Source organism: Eretmochelys imbricata, chromosome 4 (genome assembly GCF_965152235.1).
Source record: "Eretmochelys imbricata isolate rEreImb1 chromosome 4, rEreImb1.hap1, whole genome shotgun sequence".
NCBI lineage: Eukaryota > Metazoa > Chordata > Testudines > Cheloniidae > Eretmochelys > Eretmochelys imbricata.
This window is the reverse complement of record NC_135575.1, coordinates 57,788,963-57,808,050: the sequence shown is the minus strand read 5'-3', so window position 1 is coordinate 57,808,050 and position 19,088 is coordinate 57,788,963. Positions and strand designations below refer to the sequence as shown.

At 40.6% G+C, this 19,088-nt stretch overlaps 1 protein-coding gene across 1 annotated transcript in view; it reads right to left on the bottom strand.

Annotated features, from left to right (window-relative positions):
* The window catches only part of SMAD1 (SMAD family member 1), a 70,092-nt gene that overhangs the window by 22,204 nt on the left and 28,800 nt on the right, over positions 1–19,088 (bottom strand). Inside the window, exons 2-3 of the mRNA XM_077814456.1 lie at positions 18,726–18,811; positions 16,050–16,662 (exon numbers count right to left, since the gene is read on the bottom strand). Of these exons, the coding sequence (XP_077670582.1) occupies positions 16,050–16,449 (400 nt within the window). The 5' untranslated portion in view covers positions 16,450–16,662; positions 18,726–18,811. The remainder of the gene's footprint in view (positions 1–16,049; positions 16,663–18,725; positions 18,812–19,088) is intronic.

The following is a 19,088-nucleotide window of genomic DNA, read 5'->3' as shown; positions in this document are numbered from 1 at the left end:
CACTTTGAGATTCAGGGTAACTATCTACGCTGCTTAGAGAAAGACCAGCAGACCAAAGAGGTTTGACATCAGCTCTCGGTGCCCTGCCCTTAGCTGAAGGAGGTTATGCTACTCACCCATGCCATATCTGCTGCTGGGCACCTGGGAAGGGAAAAGATGCTAACCCAGGTTCTGGCCCGGTTCTTTTGGCCGGGGTCTACAGAAACATGGTGGATTTCTGTGTCTCCTGCCCAGAGTGCCAGCTCACTACACCTCAGCCAGCTGAGAAAGCATCACTCATCTCCCTCCCACTCATAAGTGTGCCTTTTGACTGAACTGGAGTCAACATAGTCAGCCCTCTGGACACCGGTTTATTCTTGTTGTAGTAAACTATGCAACCCGGTACCTGGAAGCTGTGCCATTACGCTCCATGAATGCAAGAAACAAATTTTATGTCTCAAACGACGGAACAACGCTGCCATTTACTAAAAATCAAGACTCTACAAACATCCATATACCACCCAGAAACAGACGGCCTGGTGGAGTGCTGTCACAGAACCCTAAAAACAATGTCCCAAAGGTTTGTCCTGGTGGATGTCTGACATTGGGACCAACTACACCCTCCTCTTCTATTCACGGTCCGAGAAGTTCCCCAGTCTTCCACTGGCTTCTTGCTATTCAAGCTTTTCTATGGAAAGCATCCCCAAGGAATTTTAGACCTAGTTTGGGAAATGTGGGAAAAGCAGCCATCTTGAGCCGACAACATAGTTTGGTATGTCTTAAGCCTGTGAGAGAAACTTGAGGCTTTAGGTTCATTTGCCAGAGAGAACCTCTTAGGTTATGTCTACATTACATGAATAATGTAGCTGGAGTTGACGTACCTTAGGTCGAGTTACTGCAGGGATCGACGAGAGAAAAATCTCCTGTTGACTTACTTACTCTTCTTGATTTTTAGTAAATGGCAGCGTTGTTCCGTCGTCTGAGACATAAAATTTGTTTCTTGGTCTGTCAAGATCTGCCAGGACACCCTGACTCAAGCAAAGATACTCATAAGCTCTGTAGCCACTGTTTTTGCAGGGTAGATCACAGGGGTCGACTGCAGACTGATCTGCAGTCGATCTGGCAGGTCTTTATTAGACTCGCTGGAGCGATCTCAGAGTGTCAATCCTGGCTGTAGTGTAGACCTGCCCTTACATGCCCAAGACACCCAGGAAGCTGCGTACAATAAACTAGCATGCCTCCAGGAGTTTCAGCCTGTTGACTGGGTACTGTTGTTATTGCCCAGCTTGGAGTCGAGAAGCTCCTAGCCTGCTGGCAGGGAGCTCTATGAGGTGATCCGATACGTGGGACAGGTGAACTAAGAAATCAGGCAACCTGACAAGCATAAGGTACAACAAATCTACCATGTGAACTTTTAAAACGTGGAAAGCCCAAGGAAGCTTATTAATAAACTCCCTACCCACCAGAGCCTGAACTAGGCCCTTGGGCTGCAGAGGTCTCAATGTCAAGTGTGGTCAAGATTGGGGACAACCTTACCCCTGAGCAGAGAGACCAGGCATAACAACTGATCACTGCCTTCTCTTCCGTGTTCTCTACCTGACCAGGGCGGACTCACCTGATAACTCAGAGTCAGATGGAACCAGGAGCTAAGGTCAGGGAAAACCCTCGGTCCCGGCCCAAGAAGTTAAGGGCGATCGTGAAACAGGAATTCCACTCGATGCTAGCGTTGGGGGTGATCGAAGAGTCTTTCAGTGACTGGAGAAGCCCTGTGGTACTGGTACCTAAATCCAATGGGACCACTCAATTTTGCATCGACTTCTGCAAGGTCAATGCAGTATCAAAATTCTACACATACCTGATGCCACACAGACGAGCCACTCTGGACTTACAGGAATATTGGCAGATCCCCCTCACACCTGAGTCCAGGGAAAAGACAGCTTTCTCCATCCCCTTCCGGCTCTTTCAATTCCAGACCATGCCCTTGAGATTGCACAGGGTCCCAGGCACATTTCAGCAACTCATGGACCCAGTCCTTCGCCCCCATAGCCAGTATGCAGCTGCATACCTAGATGATGTGGTGATCTATAGTCACTACTGGTAAACAGTCTCTCGAGGCCAGCCCGACAGCAAGCCCCACTAAATGTCACCTCGGTAAGGATGAGACCACCTATCTCGGGTACACCTTGGGAAAGGGCACAAACTGACCCTTGATTAGCAAGGTCCAGGCCCTCCAGATATACTCCCCACTTTCCTAGAAGAAGCAAGTACGCCAGTTTCTAGGTCTGACCCGATACTACCACCGCTTTATTCCAGGGTTCTCATCCATCACAACCCCTCTTTCTGATCTACTCAAGAATGAGAGCCCCAAAAAGGATCCAGTGGACCAGAGTTCTGTGAAGAGACTTTTCAAACCCTGAAAGCCCAGCTTTGTTGAGAACCAGTCTTTTATAGCCCCAACTTCACCAAGGAGTTTTGTTACAGGAGCCATGGGGCTGTTTTATCTGCATCTTATACATTAGCCGGAAGTTGGTCCCGAAGGAGGAGCCCCACTCTCTAATTGAGAAAGAAGTCTTAGCAGTAAAGTGGGCTGTGGATTCACTCTTATTACCTTCGGGGTGCACCCTTCAGACTAGTCACTGACCATATCCCTCTCCGCTGGTCACATGCCATGAAGGATACAAACCCCCAAATTATGAGCTGGTACCTCTCCCTCCAGCCCTTCTCCTTCTGCATTCAGCACCGAGCTGGAAGAGCCCATCTGAATACCAACTTCTTCTCATAGGATAGTGAGGAGTAGTTGAGGGAGGGGAGGCAGAGCCCAAATGGTGTCCTAAGGGGGAAGGGATGTGTGAAGGAGCAGAGTATGTGCCGCCCGGCGCAGCAAGGGTTAAAGAAAACCTGTGGGCTCAGCTAGCCCTGCCCCTCTATACCTGCAGCCAATGCCAGGCCCGAAGGGGGAAGAAAAGAAGGGAGCCTGGTTCAGTTAGGGGCTGACTGGCGAAGAGGCTGGAGCTCTCTGTTTGGCTACCTTAAAGTAAGCCTTCCCCTGCCAAGGGGAGCCTGCAGCTAAGCCCCAAACTGTGGGGTAATTGAACTAGAAGGGCCCTTCCCCAGATTAAAGAGACTTAACTAGGAAGTTACCCAGGGAAACAGGTCTTGAAAGCCACCCTGGCAGAGAGGCAGACCCATCAACCCCAGTTTAGGGATCAAACTATACAGGGCTCTGGGGAGCATCCAGCTCCCCCTCCAACCAATAATCTAGCCACTAGGCCGCCTGTCTACCAAAGGCTCCATTACAACAACATAAAGGCCAATTATTTCTTCAGAATGTTTTAAAAATTCAGTCTAAAGGGTAGACAAAAGCAAAGCAGGCCCATCTAACTGCAAAGTTAGAGTTATAACTCAGTGTTATCCCTAATTCCAGTCCCCCCGCCCCATACCCTTCACCCCAAAATCCCTTAAGTCAAGTGGTGCTTTTAATGGGAGTCGGCTGGCCCATCAGGCTACAGCTTGAGTTAGCACAACCTAGCAGCTCCTAACACACACACTATACAGTTGGAGTGTTATTTCACAGTGAGAGCTGCCAACTCAAGAGAGGAGTTAACTCCAGTTATCTGCACTCAAGTTAACTGTGCAGGGAAGACATGGCCAGAGATTGTTCAGAAGTATGGAGGAATGGGTAACAGTTCAAAATGTTACTGTGAACACAAACTATTCTTACTCCCCAGTTTAAGTCTGTGAGCTTCTGGTCACGCTGAAGACCTGAACCATATGGAACAACAAATTACTGAGGCTCAGTGCAGCAGAAGAGGAGGTTGATCTCTGTAGCAGCGGCTAGCCCCCCCGAAAGAAGTAATTGAAGGGGAGAAAGCATGTGAGATAGTGTTATTCAGTGTTAAGCCAGCACAAATGTTGCTATAAAATAATCAAGTAGGGCACATCTTTGCTGTGGAGAATCCTGAAGGACACTGCTCTAGGTGATAGCTTGTGGAAGAAATGTCTCCCTTTTCCTTTCTCAGTGAAGAACAGATACGGTGAGAAGCAACAATATTAATTTTACCTGAGACAATTTTAACTTGTCTCTTTTTAATACAAATATCACTATTTAATAAGGGAAATATGTATTCATTAAGTGCTTTTCAGAAAAATGACTAAAAAAAGGTACCATCTAAATTCAACAGATCTGAGAGTCACATCTATCTGCTTCATTAAAGTAAGGGTTTTAACTATCAATTAGAGCAATAGCTCAACAAAGCAACAAAACAAAAGCTAGATTCTATACCTTCTCAAACACCAGATTTTTTTTTTTTTTTTTAAACTCCAGGTCTAAAATTTGGTCCTTAGTTAATCTACGCAACCCCACTGAAGACTGCGGACAGTTTCTGGAGTCTGGGGATTGTACATGTCTAATTAAGGACATAAAATAAAGGTTCTACAGGCCAAATTATTACCACTCAATGCATAAAAAAAAGGAGTTAGAAGGGGGACTGACTTGACTTTCAGATTTCAGTTAAAGTTTGCAGAGCTGCAGCTAGAAAAACATCTTATTCGTAAATGGTAAATTTGCATCTGGAGTCAGACACTGATATTTACATATAGATTTACAGAGACGGTATTCATAGTAAATAAGTGTTATGACCACATTCAGTTGCAAGCGTGAGCTTGGTGCTGTACAAAGTACAGCGACAGGGCCATTTCATCAAAGAGCCTACAGCACCAACACACAAAATCTAACAAACAAGATGCCATAAATGGCCAGATGAAATTTCTAATTACAATAGTATTTTTTACTTCATTAGTAATGGTAATCTTTGTGGAAGTAGTTTAGGGGAAACCTATCAGTCCCTATTCTTTGTGCTCTGTTTTTCTGTATGTTAAGTCTCCCCATTACTTGATTCTGTTGTCCAACCAATAGCAGTGGAATAATCTGGAAGCAGCGCATGCTACTAACACCCAGAGGAGAGTGATATATGTATGCAATTCTAATCAGTTTCAACTTTATTTCTCAAACACAAAACAGAACAAAATGGGTGGAGTAAGCAAAAAATCTGAATTCTCCTTTTAAAATCTTCATGTTTAGAAGTGTAAAAATTAATCCAATTGAAGGACTTGTAACATTTTCAAGTTAGGGCATATTTTCTCCCTCATTTGGTTTCGCCATCATCCTACATGAGCACAGATTAAAGGGTTTAGTTCCCTTGCCACCCGTAGTTTTGTATTTATCTCCACCTGCTAGAAACTAAAGTTTAGTAAACTTCTCTCTTCTGTTTGAGACAGAATCTCAGAAGCCAGGAAGAACTGAGTGGAGGAGACGGGAGAAAGGGAGAAGTGGAAGAGGAAGGAGAGATACTTCGATCATCCATCCTGCAGGATGTTAAACTACTTCTTGAAATCCGGGTACATATGCAAATTCTAATTTTTCCATAAAAATTATGAATAAGATGAACTGCTGTTGCATTTTCACTATTGACTCTGGGTGGAAATCTGTGCCAAAAAATTAAATTCTGCGCACTACACTTTCAAATTCTGCAAAATCTGTATACTTTGTCAAAACAACACAATATAATCACACCAGTTTCAATTGTTTTGGGTCATTTATTTCAAAATACCTGTCAGCAAGTATGTCTGTAACAATACAGACAAATAAAAAAGATTCAGTAAATATTTTTAGACAAAGATTCCTTACTAGGCATGTTAATACAGAGCTCTGAGTAATAATTCACTTAAACTACAACAGAGAACCATATTTCACTCATCCCCCAGAAACAGTGCAAAGGCTGGGGGGAAGTCAGGTAATGGAGGAGCTGAGGGAGAGGGAAATAATTGCTGGGAAGGAGCCTGGGTGTGAACTTGGAAGGTTGTTGGGTATGGATGGGAAAAGTATGGAACAAGTTTTTTGGGGGGTGGGGAGGGACTGTTAGGGAGCTTCCCCCATGCAGACCCTGGCTGACCCCTAGCCTCTCCCATTCAGTCAGGCACATATGTTTCTCCATCCCTACTCAGACACACACTCCCCCCCATCCCCATGTGGCCCTGCACCTCTCCCTGTCCCCATGTGTCTCTGTGCCCCCACTCGGCCACTCCCCCATCTCTACGTGGCTCTGTGTCTCCACTCCCATTCTGTCCTTGCCCACTAGCCCTTATAAGCCTGTCTGACCAGCCAGCAGCCCCACACTGTCCGTCTCCCCATAGCCCCTGTCTCCTGACCTGGCCCTAAAGGTGCTGTGAAGGAAGCTCTGCAGGCTCTCTCTTCCCTAGCTGGCTGGGAGTGGCTGCTTTGTTCTATTGCCACAGTGTCCTCTGGTGGGCAAGAGATAGAACTGCAGCGCCTTTTCTTCAACAGAAGCTTTTTCTGCTCAAAAAATTAAAAATATGCACAGCTCATTAATTATGCGCACTCACAGTGGCACAGAATTTCCCCAGGAGTAACTATAAAGATTGACTGTACCAGGATTTGACAGACGCATACTACAAAGGAGCATTTGTGCAATTCCTGCCACATTGGGGCCCCCATCCCAAATCAGGGTCTGTGGGTAGTACCATATTTTTTATATATATATAAAAACATACATACACACACACACGCTTTCAAGAGCATTTACCCACAGTCACTTGCTGTTATATTTGAAAGGTTCAATGAAAAATTAAACTGTAGGTTTTGTTCCAAACAAAGAGAAATACCAATAGCTAAGGGAAAACAGAAATGTGGGGCTTGCGTTCAGAATTCAAGATGGAAAATCTTGTATGGATGAAGTGGCAAAAGAATGATTTGGAATGAGAAGGAAATCCATATGGTAACAGTTTTAGCCTATAAAACTCTAAAAGGGTTTAGGTCTTAGATTAAAAACCCCCCACATCTCCCTCCTATTTGATTCCTCAGCAGTTGAAATCAGCTGTGATATACTGGCTAGCAGCCCCCCAGTTTAAATAGAGACGGGTTTAGTGCATTTTAAGTTGAGGACTCAAGTTGAATTTGCTTGAGTCTCTTTGGCAACTGTAGTGTTAAACAGTTGATGAGAGTGTACTGGTTGGAACCTTTGCCAGGAACCCTCTTCTCCTTGCAAAGGTTAAACACTGAGTGGAAAGAAAGTTCTGATGCACTTATGTTTCAGATAGTGCAAGAGAACAAGACTCTCCTTGGCAAGCATAAGTAGTCTTTAACCACAGGACATGTTCCCAAATACAAAGACACTTACATTTCTACACCGTGGATTAAGTTGCTCTTAACAATAACTAATATTGTTATGTCCAAAGCTGGTCTCAGAGGACCTAGCTACATTATGCTGTTCTACCATCACTTGGTTCAAACAAGGTTTTTCTATGCCATGTGGTGGTGAAACTTTGCTTTACTGTTTCTCAGAAGCAGAAGTGCCAAGATTTTAGCTGTTTGCTTCAATAGGACTTAAGTTACAGTAACTGTAAATGGAAAGGCTCAATAATAGCCATCCAGCAGTCTGTTTTGGGTGACTATGATCAGACAGGCAAACATTCCAGGCTATTCATTCAAGAGACAGCTGAGAGTCTGGTTTTCTTAACTTTATTTCTCAATTTCAGTAGACCTCACAGCTTGATTTGTATTTTGCATATTTGCTACTGAAGACTTTATTTAAAAATATTTGTTGCTTCATTTACTGTAATTTTAAAATCAGACATCTGGCATAACACATTTGGCAAGTAATATTAGTAAGTTTCCTGCATTATAATGCTCAGCTAACATTAGAAGCTTTACTTGGATGCCCACTGATTCATGAAATTGACATTTGTTCCAAGTGCCTCCAGAATTCAGCACTAATTATATGCCTACGATTAAAGCAACACTTACTAGTTTATGGCAAAAGTAATTTTGACAGTTCTGCAGAGGATAGCTAATAGTTTGACAGTGCATTTTAACTTGAGGACATTTGAAGTGATCAAACTTCTCATTACACTTGTAAGCAGCACTACCACGTTGCCATATAGGAGAAAAGATTTGCAACTTCAAGTCTGGAGTGACATTTGACAGGAATTTGGTTAATTTTTAAAAGGATTTAGTCTCATTGACAAATCCATCAATAATGGGATCCCCTTCTCCAGTTCACATTGGAAAAGGGCAAAAATATTCCCTCAAATTGTGTTCCCTTCCAATTGTTTTCAGTGGTGCATTTTAGTGGTGCACTGAAATTGGCAAAAATTAGATGAAGAAAGCTCAATATCACTTGCCAAACAAACTGACAGTTGTCTGCTATTTTGGGGGAACATCCTAGAATTGTACACACCTGTTGTAGCATGCTATTTTTAAAGCTACGCCCAACAGTAACATTATGAAGCAATATGACAAATCGTCTCACCAGTGACACTCTGCAGTCTCCCATCCCTGAACTTGCAGAGCTATAGGATGCCTAATAGAAAAACAGTCTAGAAACAAGAATTTCACTTACACAATTCAGACAGTTTTTTCCTTTCCTTGTTTAAGTCAGCGAGTGACTAACTCCCTGTCTCCAACCCCCTTCCCATCCCTTTCTTCTTCCACCTCTAATTCATCCAGTCTCCATTTTCTTGTCTCCTCTTGGATGATTTCCACTCAATTTATCTTCGCTGTCTTTGAAAAGGACACTTCATTTTTTTTCCTCTCCATTCTCCAGACTGGAGCAGCAACAGCTTCTCCTTTGCCCTTGTTCTTTTATAGTCTCTCCCCATTGCTTTCCTCCCCCTCCTCTAATTCTATTACTGTCTAATGTTCCCCTCAAAAAGTGCTGGCAGTATGGGAGTATTGCACACAGCTGTTCCACTCTGCTCCCTCTAGTCTTCCTGATCAAAGCTTTCCCATCTGGCCGGAAACACACCAGAGAACTGAGTGCTGATCAGAGTTCTCCCAGGTGTTGGATGGAGGAGGGAGTTACTGATCAGTCCTAGAATCCTTACACTAGCCAGATAGGTCACAAGATAGTAGTGTTTAAGAATAAGTTTGCCAATTATTATAACTCCTGTCTTAGTCCCAAATTCAATTCTGAAACGATTTAGCAGCTGTTACCTTGAGAACCACTAGAAAAACCACACTAACAAAAACTGCATACCAAGTATGGAACCCAAGGTTCAAATGATAAAGCACTAATTTTAGTGATCTAATTTAAGTTTGGCTAAAACTGTATCAGAATTGAAGTGCTGTGAAAAAAGCAAGATGATAGGTAAGAATGGAATGATATTTAAAGGGCCAGAAACAGTTTCAGGACCAGTAAAGTTTTCTAAATACTGGTCCAAAGGACCAGAAAGAAAACATTTCAAATCCCCATAAGGTGGATGGGGAAAAAAACGTAATCCAGTTTGGGTACAAATTTCAGAGGCACAACACAAGTTTCTTTCATTCTTTTTAACACATACATAAACAAGTTTTTAATGAAACATGATACGAAATGCAAGCTAGGGACACATTTTAAAGGGGATTTATCTTAGGACAGCATGGATCTCAAAGTAGCTTGGCCAAGACTGTTATCACTTAAGGGTTTTCTCCTCTGGTGAATCGCAGGGTTGCCTTTGTGATCAGAAAAATATACTTTTTCACTCTAAAACAACACACCCCGCATCTGTGTCTGATTATACAGGCTCGATTTAGACAGCAAGTTACTCAAGGAAGTGATCAAGCTAAATCTGAAAAACCATGCTGAGGGCATGAGAGGAGTCCATGCTGGGGATGAAGACAGCATGACATGGCTACTGTTTCTCAGAGTCAGACCTCTGCTGCTTAGGCAGCAAGAAGCCTCCTATACATTTAGTGTGTTACTTCCTACTCTCAACTGACCTGCACTTTGAATCCCAGGCATGCTAACTGACTGGAACATCAGTCTTCAGACTGAAAATAAAAACTGGCCTCTTACTTCAGTCTCCCAGTAAATGCCACTGAATGGCAGCTGTGCTTCATATGGCAATTTGGGCACAGTACGTGCATGACTAGTCATATCAGCTCTCCTCAGCGTAAGGCACAGGCCACAACTGGCTGCACGACTCCGTCCACTTGTTATTGGTAATTACAAGGAAACTGGAGCAGGAGCAGACCAGTTATTTTCAGCCTCAGATTGGATGCAACAGTGAGCCAGTCAATGCCTATAGGATTTTTGAAGTTCAGATCAGCAATTTGTGCAACTAATTGCGAGTAATTATATTTTATACCACCCTTTCACTATGTGTGCATCAACAGTGCCTAATTCAACAGGGCATCTACGGCTTTTGCAAACTACTGCAATAAAATATCACCGCCACCAACTACCACATCATTCAGAGCAGGAACTGAGTTTACTTGGATTACTGGACAATACGTTTTTTCCTAGCCTGACTGCATGCTAAATTCTCAACAGTCCTTAGAATTTGATGGTCACCTCAGGTTTGGAGAAAGCCTGATTGCAAGGGATTGCCAAAAAGGAAAACCATGTATTGTAAATTACCACCCTACTTCACATGAGTAAATATCAGAAAAAAGTTAAAATGTAAAATTATGGATTAGAAATTTCTGCTAGCAAATTAATTAGCTTGGATTCTCAAACTCATTTATCTGTTTTACTTTCCATTCCTGTTCCCATTCACGTAATTAGACATTCTAGTTATACTCATGGTATAGAATAACCATGAGACATGACTACAGTTTTTAAAAATTTCAGAATGATGTATAAAGACAACCTAAAGTTTGTTTTTTTAAACCATTCTTTCTGCTTGTTTTTAAAATACATTAGAAATTCAGGTCCTGTCTAGCTTGGATGACTATAATGACCAGAAAACTAGTGAAATGAAAATGCAAGAGACAAGATAGTAAAAGTGATTTTCGGTCCAACTGTTTCCAGTTTAAAAAACCAAAAAGTTTTAAAACCCCATATAACTCAGAAGACTAAGTAACAATTGGGAAAAATGAAGCTTTGGTTAAAGATTCATTACACCCCTCTTCCTTCAGTTAAGGCAAGAAAGTTGACAACAGGCTCCAAGATCCCACAAACAAGTTCCCCAAGCAAAACTTTAGATGTCATTCCTGATATTTCCAAGGGAAGGAAAAAATAAACCCATGACCTTCTCTCTCCCCTTCCTGCCACACAAAAAACCATGCATAATCCCAGTATTTAGAACAGCCTTTGGATCACCTTTAAATTTCACTCCTTGATTAAGTTAAAAGAGGCAAACAGACTGAGTCATACTAAATATGCCAGTCAGATTTTTTCAAAAAGTTCTTAAATAAAAGTTCTGTGCAAGTTTTAAAAGCTTTGCCTTGCCCTGCCAAAAGCAGCCAGTCAGATTTGATACAGCCATTAACTAGACCATTGTCTTCACTAGCAAATGTGCAGCATACAAATGACTCTGCATAAAACAGTTGAGCTATTCCAACATGCTTGTAGAAGGTACTTCTTTCCGACTATATCTGTTTGCCAGATGACAAAGCTTCCCTCAGCATTTTCTTCTATATACCACCATATGTATTCAGCAGTTTATGAAGCAGCATGCTTTCAACAAAGTCTAGATTCTCCAGGCTTGAAATTCCCAGGAGCCTCCTCTCCTGCCCTTCCCCCAGCATCTCATTACAGCTAATGTATGTTTTCAGCCTCCTGTGTATTGCTAATAAATAAATAAATAAAATTTGAATGTGATTTTTTAATTTTAAAAAGTAAAAAAATTAGATCTGGAATTACTATTGAGATTTTCTAAAATTTCTGCGTTCATCTTGTGTACAAAAGATGAGTATCACTTTAGCACCACAAGTTTTAAAAAGCAGACGTGTCCAAAAAGAAAAAAAAAAGCGTGGCCTTCATTCCCCAGTGTAGAGTGCTGTGTGATTTTAGAATATCAAGGGTAGATTTTTTTTTTATTATGAACCAGCTTTTCAAAAAACCCCAAACAGAATAGCGAAATGGAAAATGTAACAAAACATATATACCCACTTTGCATCTTGTCCATATGAGTAAAAGCCTCCACAGTCATTTTAGAGGAAGGGTAGCAAAACATATGACCCCTGGGCCAGATCAGCTCAAAAGAGGTAGTGAAATTTTGGTCCAGCTTACATTTCATCATCAACTATTAATTCCTGAGAATTTTAGCAGATGAAACAGGGAAAATGAGAGTGAAAACTTTAAAGGAGTAGGAACTGAAGATAGCTACAGGGAAGAAAATGAAGAGGGAACAACTGAGGAAACCTTACAGACAGAAGAGGACAAATAGAAAGAGGAAAGGAAACAAAGGATCAGACAAAAAACAACCAAACCACTGAGGGTACTGAATGTGCCAATAAGATACTGAATAAAATACAACTTCAATTGATACAGAAAAGCTGCATTCTCCCTTAGATCTCTGTGCAAACATCCCACAAACATTAGTGGGACATCGACTGTGGATTGAGGAGAGTGCAAAGTCCTGAGTTTATATCCCAGCCCACCAACTGTAATAAAACATGAAATCTGTCCCTCTGCCTCCTGACACCCCAGTGCTAGAGTTTTTATACTAGCATGTCTAGACATTGCACAGGTCTCAGAACAGTGCTCTATTTTAATTATAAACTCCCAGTTCTCCCACTCCCATTCTCTTCACCTCTGCTTAACTCCATTCCTGTCTGTCCTTACCCTCTCCTCCCCTGCACTGCTCCCCTCACTCCCACTTCCCTTGGCTTTCCATTTAACTGATCCCCTCCTAAGTACTCCACCCCCAAAAACAGTGGAACTAACATACCATTTATCACCATTACATTGCTCACTCAGCTAGTGTGTTTTACACCTTCCCCCACCCCATGGCCATCTTGAATGTTTAGACAATATTGTCTCGTTTCATTGTACTCTCCCATCTCTCTGTATCCATCTGTTGTCTCTTGTCTTTTACTTGGATTGTAAGCTCTTTGGGGCAAGGACTGTATTTTTGTTCTACTGTGTGGGTACAGAGCTGAGCTCAAAGGGGTCTTGGTCCATGAGTAGGAGTCCTCGGTGCTACTGTAATATGACTACTACTGACGACAATGATAATAAAACGCTTCGTTTCCTTGTGTCCATCATAATTTTATTTCCTTTTATAACTGGGGAAGAGTGGAAGGGACATCTGCCCATTTTACAGATGGGAAACTGAAGCTCAGGGAAAAGAAGGGCCTGATCCAAATTCCACCAAAGACTAAGGATATATCTACACAATGATTAAACAGCCGCAGCTGGCCCAGGTCAGCTGACTCGGGCTTGTGGGGCTCGGGCTGTAGGTCTGTAAAATTGAAGTGTAGATGTTTGGGCTCAGACTTCAGCCCAAGCCCCGCAAACCAAAGTCAGCTGACCCAGGCCTGCCACGGGTGTGTAATTGCTACGTAGACATATGCTAATTCAGTGGCTCTCAACCTTTCCAGAGTACTATACACCTTTCAGGAGTCTGATTTGTCTTGTGTACATGCAAGTATCACCTCACTTAAAAACTAACTGCTTACAAAAACCAGACATTTAAAATACAAGTGTGTCAGCAAACTATTACTGAAAAATTGCTTAACTTTCTTATTTTTACCATATCAATTATAAAATAAATAGACTGGAATATAAATATTGTACTTACATTTCAGTGTATAGTATACAGAGCAGTATAAACAAGTCATTGTCTGTATGAAATTTTAGTTTGTACTGACTTGGCTAGTGCTTTTTATGTAGCGTGTTGTAAAACTAGGCAAAAATATCTAGATGCATTGATGTACCTCCTGGGAGACCTCTGCGTACCCCCAGGGGTATGTATACCCTTGTTTGAGAACCACTGCCCTAGTTGACTTCGGTGGCCTTTAGATCAGGCCCTAAAGCCCCGACTCAGCAAAACATTTAAGCACAAGTTCAAGTCAAAACTACACTCTATTCAGAAGTTATTTCCAGAATATTTTGATTGAGAGGACTGCACTAGACTTCTGTGAACTTTTGAACATTTCCAAGGCCTCCTCGGTATTTGGAAATATTCTGTCCTCCCTTTAGCTGTGAAAATGCCCCAAAAAACTGGAGCCTACCAGGGGATTCACTAAGACTGTAGTTTTTCCTCAGGATGAGAGCTCTAGAAAAGTAAAATGGGGCTTTTTCCTTTCTTTCTCCTTTTAACTGCTCAACTAAAATCTTTGCATTCAAATATTTAGTTGTACCTGGATAGCTTTTCTTTAAATGAGTATCCAGGAGTCAGAATGTGTAATATTAGCTTTATTTCCTGAAGACACTATTTAAAACAACAAAACTGAATAAAAGTGACAATGACACTAAATCCAGGAAGATAAGTAAATGGATGGTTTGCAAGCTACCAGATACAAGCATGATGACATATTTTAGATGTTAAAATATACAGTAAGCCATCCAATGTATTTGCCTATCTTGCTGCAGCATCATGAAGTTTTTGTAGTTTTTTTTTTAAATACCGTGCAACAAGATGAGAACATTCTCAAACACCAAACCAGTAAGCTGCTGCCAAGATTAAATCAAGAAGAGAGTGAGCATAACATTAAGTAGCATGTTCTAATAGCAAATGTCTTATTGTTGCTCAATGACTTAAGATTTTTTGTTTTGTTTTTAAAGGAATCCAAGCCTTCAGCACATTGGGATACACCTGATCCAGCTGTCTATGCATAAAGGACAGAGAGACAAGTGCTCATTTTCATGTCTCACATCTAAAGAACAGGAAACTGTTAAGAGGACATTCCTTTAAGCTTCTGCTGCATAAAATGCGCATGTTGTGGTATTAGTTTAGCTGTTTGGATGGTTTCCAAATTAATACTTAAATGATGAAAGGAAATATTATATAGCACCATAAATATGCATTGCACATTACAAAACAGAGCTGCAAAAAACCGTGAACTATAAGGCCTTAGCTAAAAACTACACTGTAGACATCTATGTAGCTATGCAAGTATAATTGCTCCGTTACAAATCCCTAGTATAGATGCACTGCACAAATATAAGCCATGATGAACTAGTGCATGGCAGCCACACTAGGGACTGTCACTGGTGCAACTACATCTGTACAGCTACACCAGTGGTGACTAAAGCCTCCTGTGTAGACAAGCCCCAAATAATTAAGCATATGCATAACTGAATTCATGTGAATATTTCCAGTGAACTGAATTGAACTACTCACACAAGCAAATAAAGCCTGTGCATAAGAAGTGTTCGCAGAATTAGTGCCTCAAGAAGGCAAGAAGAGAAGGAGGTGGTGCCAAACAAGGATTTTACATTTTAAGAGTGGAAAAACGAGGGAAAAAACCAACATCTGTAAAGTGCATGAAATGGATTTTAAAATTCTGTATGTGTATTTAGAAAGTAACAGACTATTGGTCACTAAAGCATTATAAACCAAATTGTGAACCTTTCTAGAAAGAATACAGAAATGCAACTACAGAACTATAGTAAAGTCTGTGCCAGTAGCTAGAATTCAACTCTGATCCGGAAGGTCCAAATCACTGCTGTGAAGTTTGTACACGTATATGCCACATCTTCCCACAGCACTACACTGTACAAAAAGACACTTTGCTGCCCTAAAGTGCTATTCCACCGATAAATATGATTATTTTGTGGAATCGCATAGTAATAGCCACATACCATCCTCCTAATTGGTTATCCCACTTCTAAACCTCAAGGATATAAAGATGAAAGGATCTCTTTGAGAATGAAAATTCTGACTTGGCCAAATGGTTGCCTATATTTTAATTTTTTTGTGAGAATTACAAGTCTGCACATCCAGCCATATTTACAAAAAAGAGTTACCTGACTGTAATTTTGACTTTCAGAGCACTTTATGATTCATTAATCTGCAAGTCTGTATAAAACTTGTATGGAGAGGGTGAATGACTTACCTAATATTACACTCAGTGGCCAAGCTAGGAGAAGCCAGACCTCCTGACTCCCAGTCCTGTATTCAGACCACCCTTCCCTATAGCCATAGAACACATTTACACACATTTTAGTCCCCAGCATGTGAAAGAGCAAGCTACTGTATCATCACTTCTCTTTGAAATTATGAGGAGTCTGAGATGTGACATTCATATTTGCTTAAGTTTAAGAGCATACCAGCCATCTGATCACTTTAATTACTAGACTTGTATGTTACTGTCTAGATAAGGTTTGAGAGAGGGAACTTACCAGGACTCTCCACTCGTTTGTAGTGGTAGGGATTGATGCAAACCTCCTTCTGTTTTGAACCAAAGGGAAACTCACAGCATTCCAGTGGTTTCAGTTCATGATGGCTTTGGAGGTCTGGCCAGCGCCACACTCTACAGTAAATTACATGTGGTAGCCCTTTCCGGTGCGAAACCTGAAGCCTGCCATCCAGGGAACGAGGAATTGTAACACAGTTGCTGGGCTGACCTGGACAGCTTAATGCTTTTTCCAGTTCCTCCATAGCACCTTTTTTCTTCTTTAATTTTTTGACTAATGCATCAACAGCTTTCTCTGCCCATTTTTCTTCTTCATCTCCCTGCTTCCATCCCAGCAGCCTCTTAACTGCTGGGCTTGTGAAGGAGAATAAGCTTGTCACATTCATGGTGATCAACTCAGTCACACTGGATACTGAAGAAACAGAAAAGATTGCCCCCTGAAAAATGGACACAGCAGATCCTGTATGTAAATGGACACCAAAGGTTTGCCTAATTTATACTGTTCCCTTTGGCTTTCTGATTCTGAAGTCTTGAGAAACTGAAACTAACATTCCAGCTTGACAGAAGTGATCTTTGTGTTCCAAACTGAAGTCCAGCACCTAGAGGGAAGGGGAGAGGGGGAAGGAGGGGAAGAGAAGAGAAACAATTTGTTTTTAGTAAGTGACAACAAATAAACATGTCTAGATGTGAAAGTGGAATGATAAAACACAAACAAAAAACCCCACATATCTAAGTGCTGACAGCTTTCAGAATCTGACTAAACTGGCAGCATCCAAATTATTACAGAACATAGATCCATCGATTTGTACACATGATGCTGGAAGAGGGGTTCTCAAATACTTCAGCGTGAACCACATCTTGACAGGGAGTGAGTTTCACAGACCACTTCTCTTACCATTTACAATTGCACACGTTTCCCTTTTTAAAATAAATCTAAATAAAATTAAATCTGAAATTATGACAACTTGTGTTAAGGCCTAAACTCACTATGATTATCAGTTACATTAAATTTGATACTGCACTGTACATGTGTGCTGCTGACGTTTTTTAGAAAGTCAAATCACTGAACCAGTAGGAGTCACTGGATAAGCACTAGGACCCAGAGTTTGTTGAAGTTCTAAACCAGCTTAAAAATTATTATTAATAGCAGCAGCCACCTGTTTTGCAGGTCCAAAAGAATATTTTCTTCATTTTAGTTTATTCAACTAGTTCAGTTCAATGACTACTTCATTCAAAAATTAAGAAAATCAAATGGGAGTTGGAGAAAGCAGGAAAGTTTTTCTTCTTCTTATGTCGAAGGAAAAAAAAACAACAACCTGGTGTGCACTGATGAGATTTACTAGTTCTAAAAAATCTTGAAGGACATAGTAACCAGAAACAATCAGTTCAATTCACTACCTCCAGATAATATCTCCTCCGTTTATTAAAATCAGTTTTAAATAAAAAAACGTTTTGATTAGCTTTTGCCCCCTTTTGTGTATCCAGCATATTTAAAGTGATTTTACTGAATACAAAAAATAAAAAACGTTGCATTTTAGTGCATTTTAAAAGAATTCCTATTTCCACCCAAACAGCTTGTTGCAAATCAAATCACAAGTAAAAAATTAATCTAGTAAATTAATCATTCACCATTTTCTAACATAGTAAAAATATAAACGATAAGAACCTGAATAAATCTGTTAAACTATATAACTGCTTAAATAAATGTGTATAGATACAGTATCTCTTCCTGGTTAGCAAAAAAGTACCAAATTTAGTGTAAAGGCTATGTTTAGTTGCAAATCAATGTTTTAATGTTACCAGCCAATGAGAATCAACCTTTCTTTATAAAACAAAAAAAGTGAAAATGCAAAACACAACTACAATACATTATTTAAATCAAGGTTTCCTTCTTGCTGATTTACATCATGATTAAAATGATTTAAATCAACCCAGCCTGCCTTCCATTCACAAATTTAACAGCCCTATGGAATTTATAGCAAATGGTTAGGTGGAAAAAGTATTTTTAGCGGTCTTCAGTTTAGCAGCTGATAACAAGGAGAGTCAGTAGCACATGACCATCCAGCATTCTGCAGACCACCAGCAACACAGGGACCAGTTTGAAAACCATTGCAACTAGAGTTTGTGAATACTGTGACCTGAAATAATTTAGGTCAGCTTGTTCATCTCAATAAGTTATTTTTCGTTTAAAAAACTGACTAAAAACTTAACAAAAGATTTAAAACCAAGGATCTCTTTGTCAATACCCATGTCACATTAAAAAAAAAAAATGCAAGCCACACACGCAGGCTATAGGAAGTAGCCATCATGACTTCATATGGACCCCCTCCCAGGGGCCACATGACAGTTTCAGGTTCTTATTTTAAATCATGAAGTTCAGCAGAAAAGTTATGATGAAAAGACAATTTTAGATAACTGGGGTAAACTGTTGTGATCCAGAAAAAAAAAAAATTAAAAGCAACAAGATGTAATCACATGCAGTTTGGAACAGAATCATACACCAAGTCTTCAACATTAATTTGTAGTATCTAACAAGAGATATCTTTAAAGTGACAGAAGCGATGTGTTACCAGATATATTTTTACATTTATTTTCTGGACTCCGTCAGAATGAGGATTTGTCACCAGTTTATTCAGTGGCTTTGCCATATCTATCAACATACCTGGAGTACTTTCAATTAAAATGAAACACCGTAAAGTATTTTGTCATGAAAATGTTATCAGATAACAATGTTGCTCTTGAAGTTATCTGAAATACAAAAAATGGAAAAATAAATGTCAACACCGTTTATAACTAATCCATGCCTGTTTACACTTGGTGCTAGTTTATCCCACTCTTAAGAAAACTTTAAGAATTCAAGTAATCAAATTTTGTACAATATTGTCAATGAAATAGAAGATTTTCATGAGCCTGGAGCAAATTTAAGAATATATTCAGTTACCTGGACATTTGCTGTATTATTTCATGAACTCAAACTCAATTACCACCACTGAATGCGCTCTGGATATGATTTATCCTTATGTGT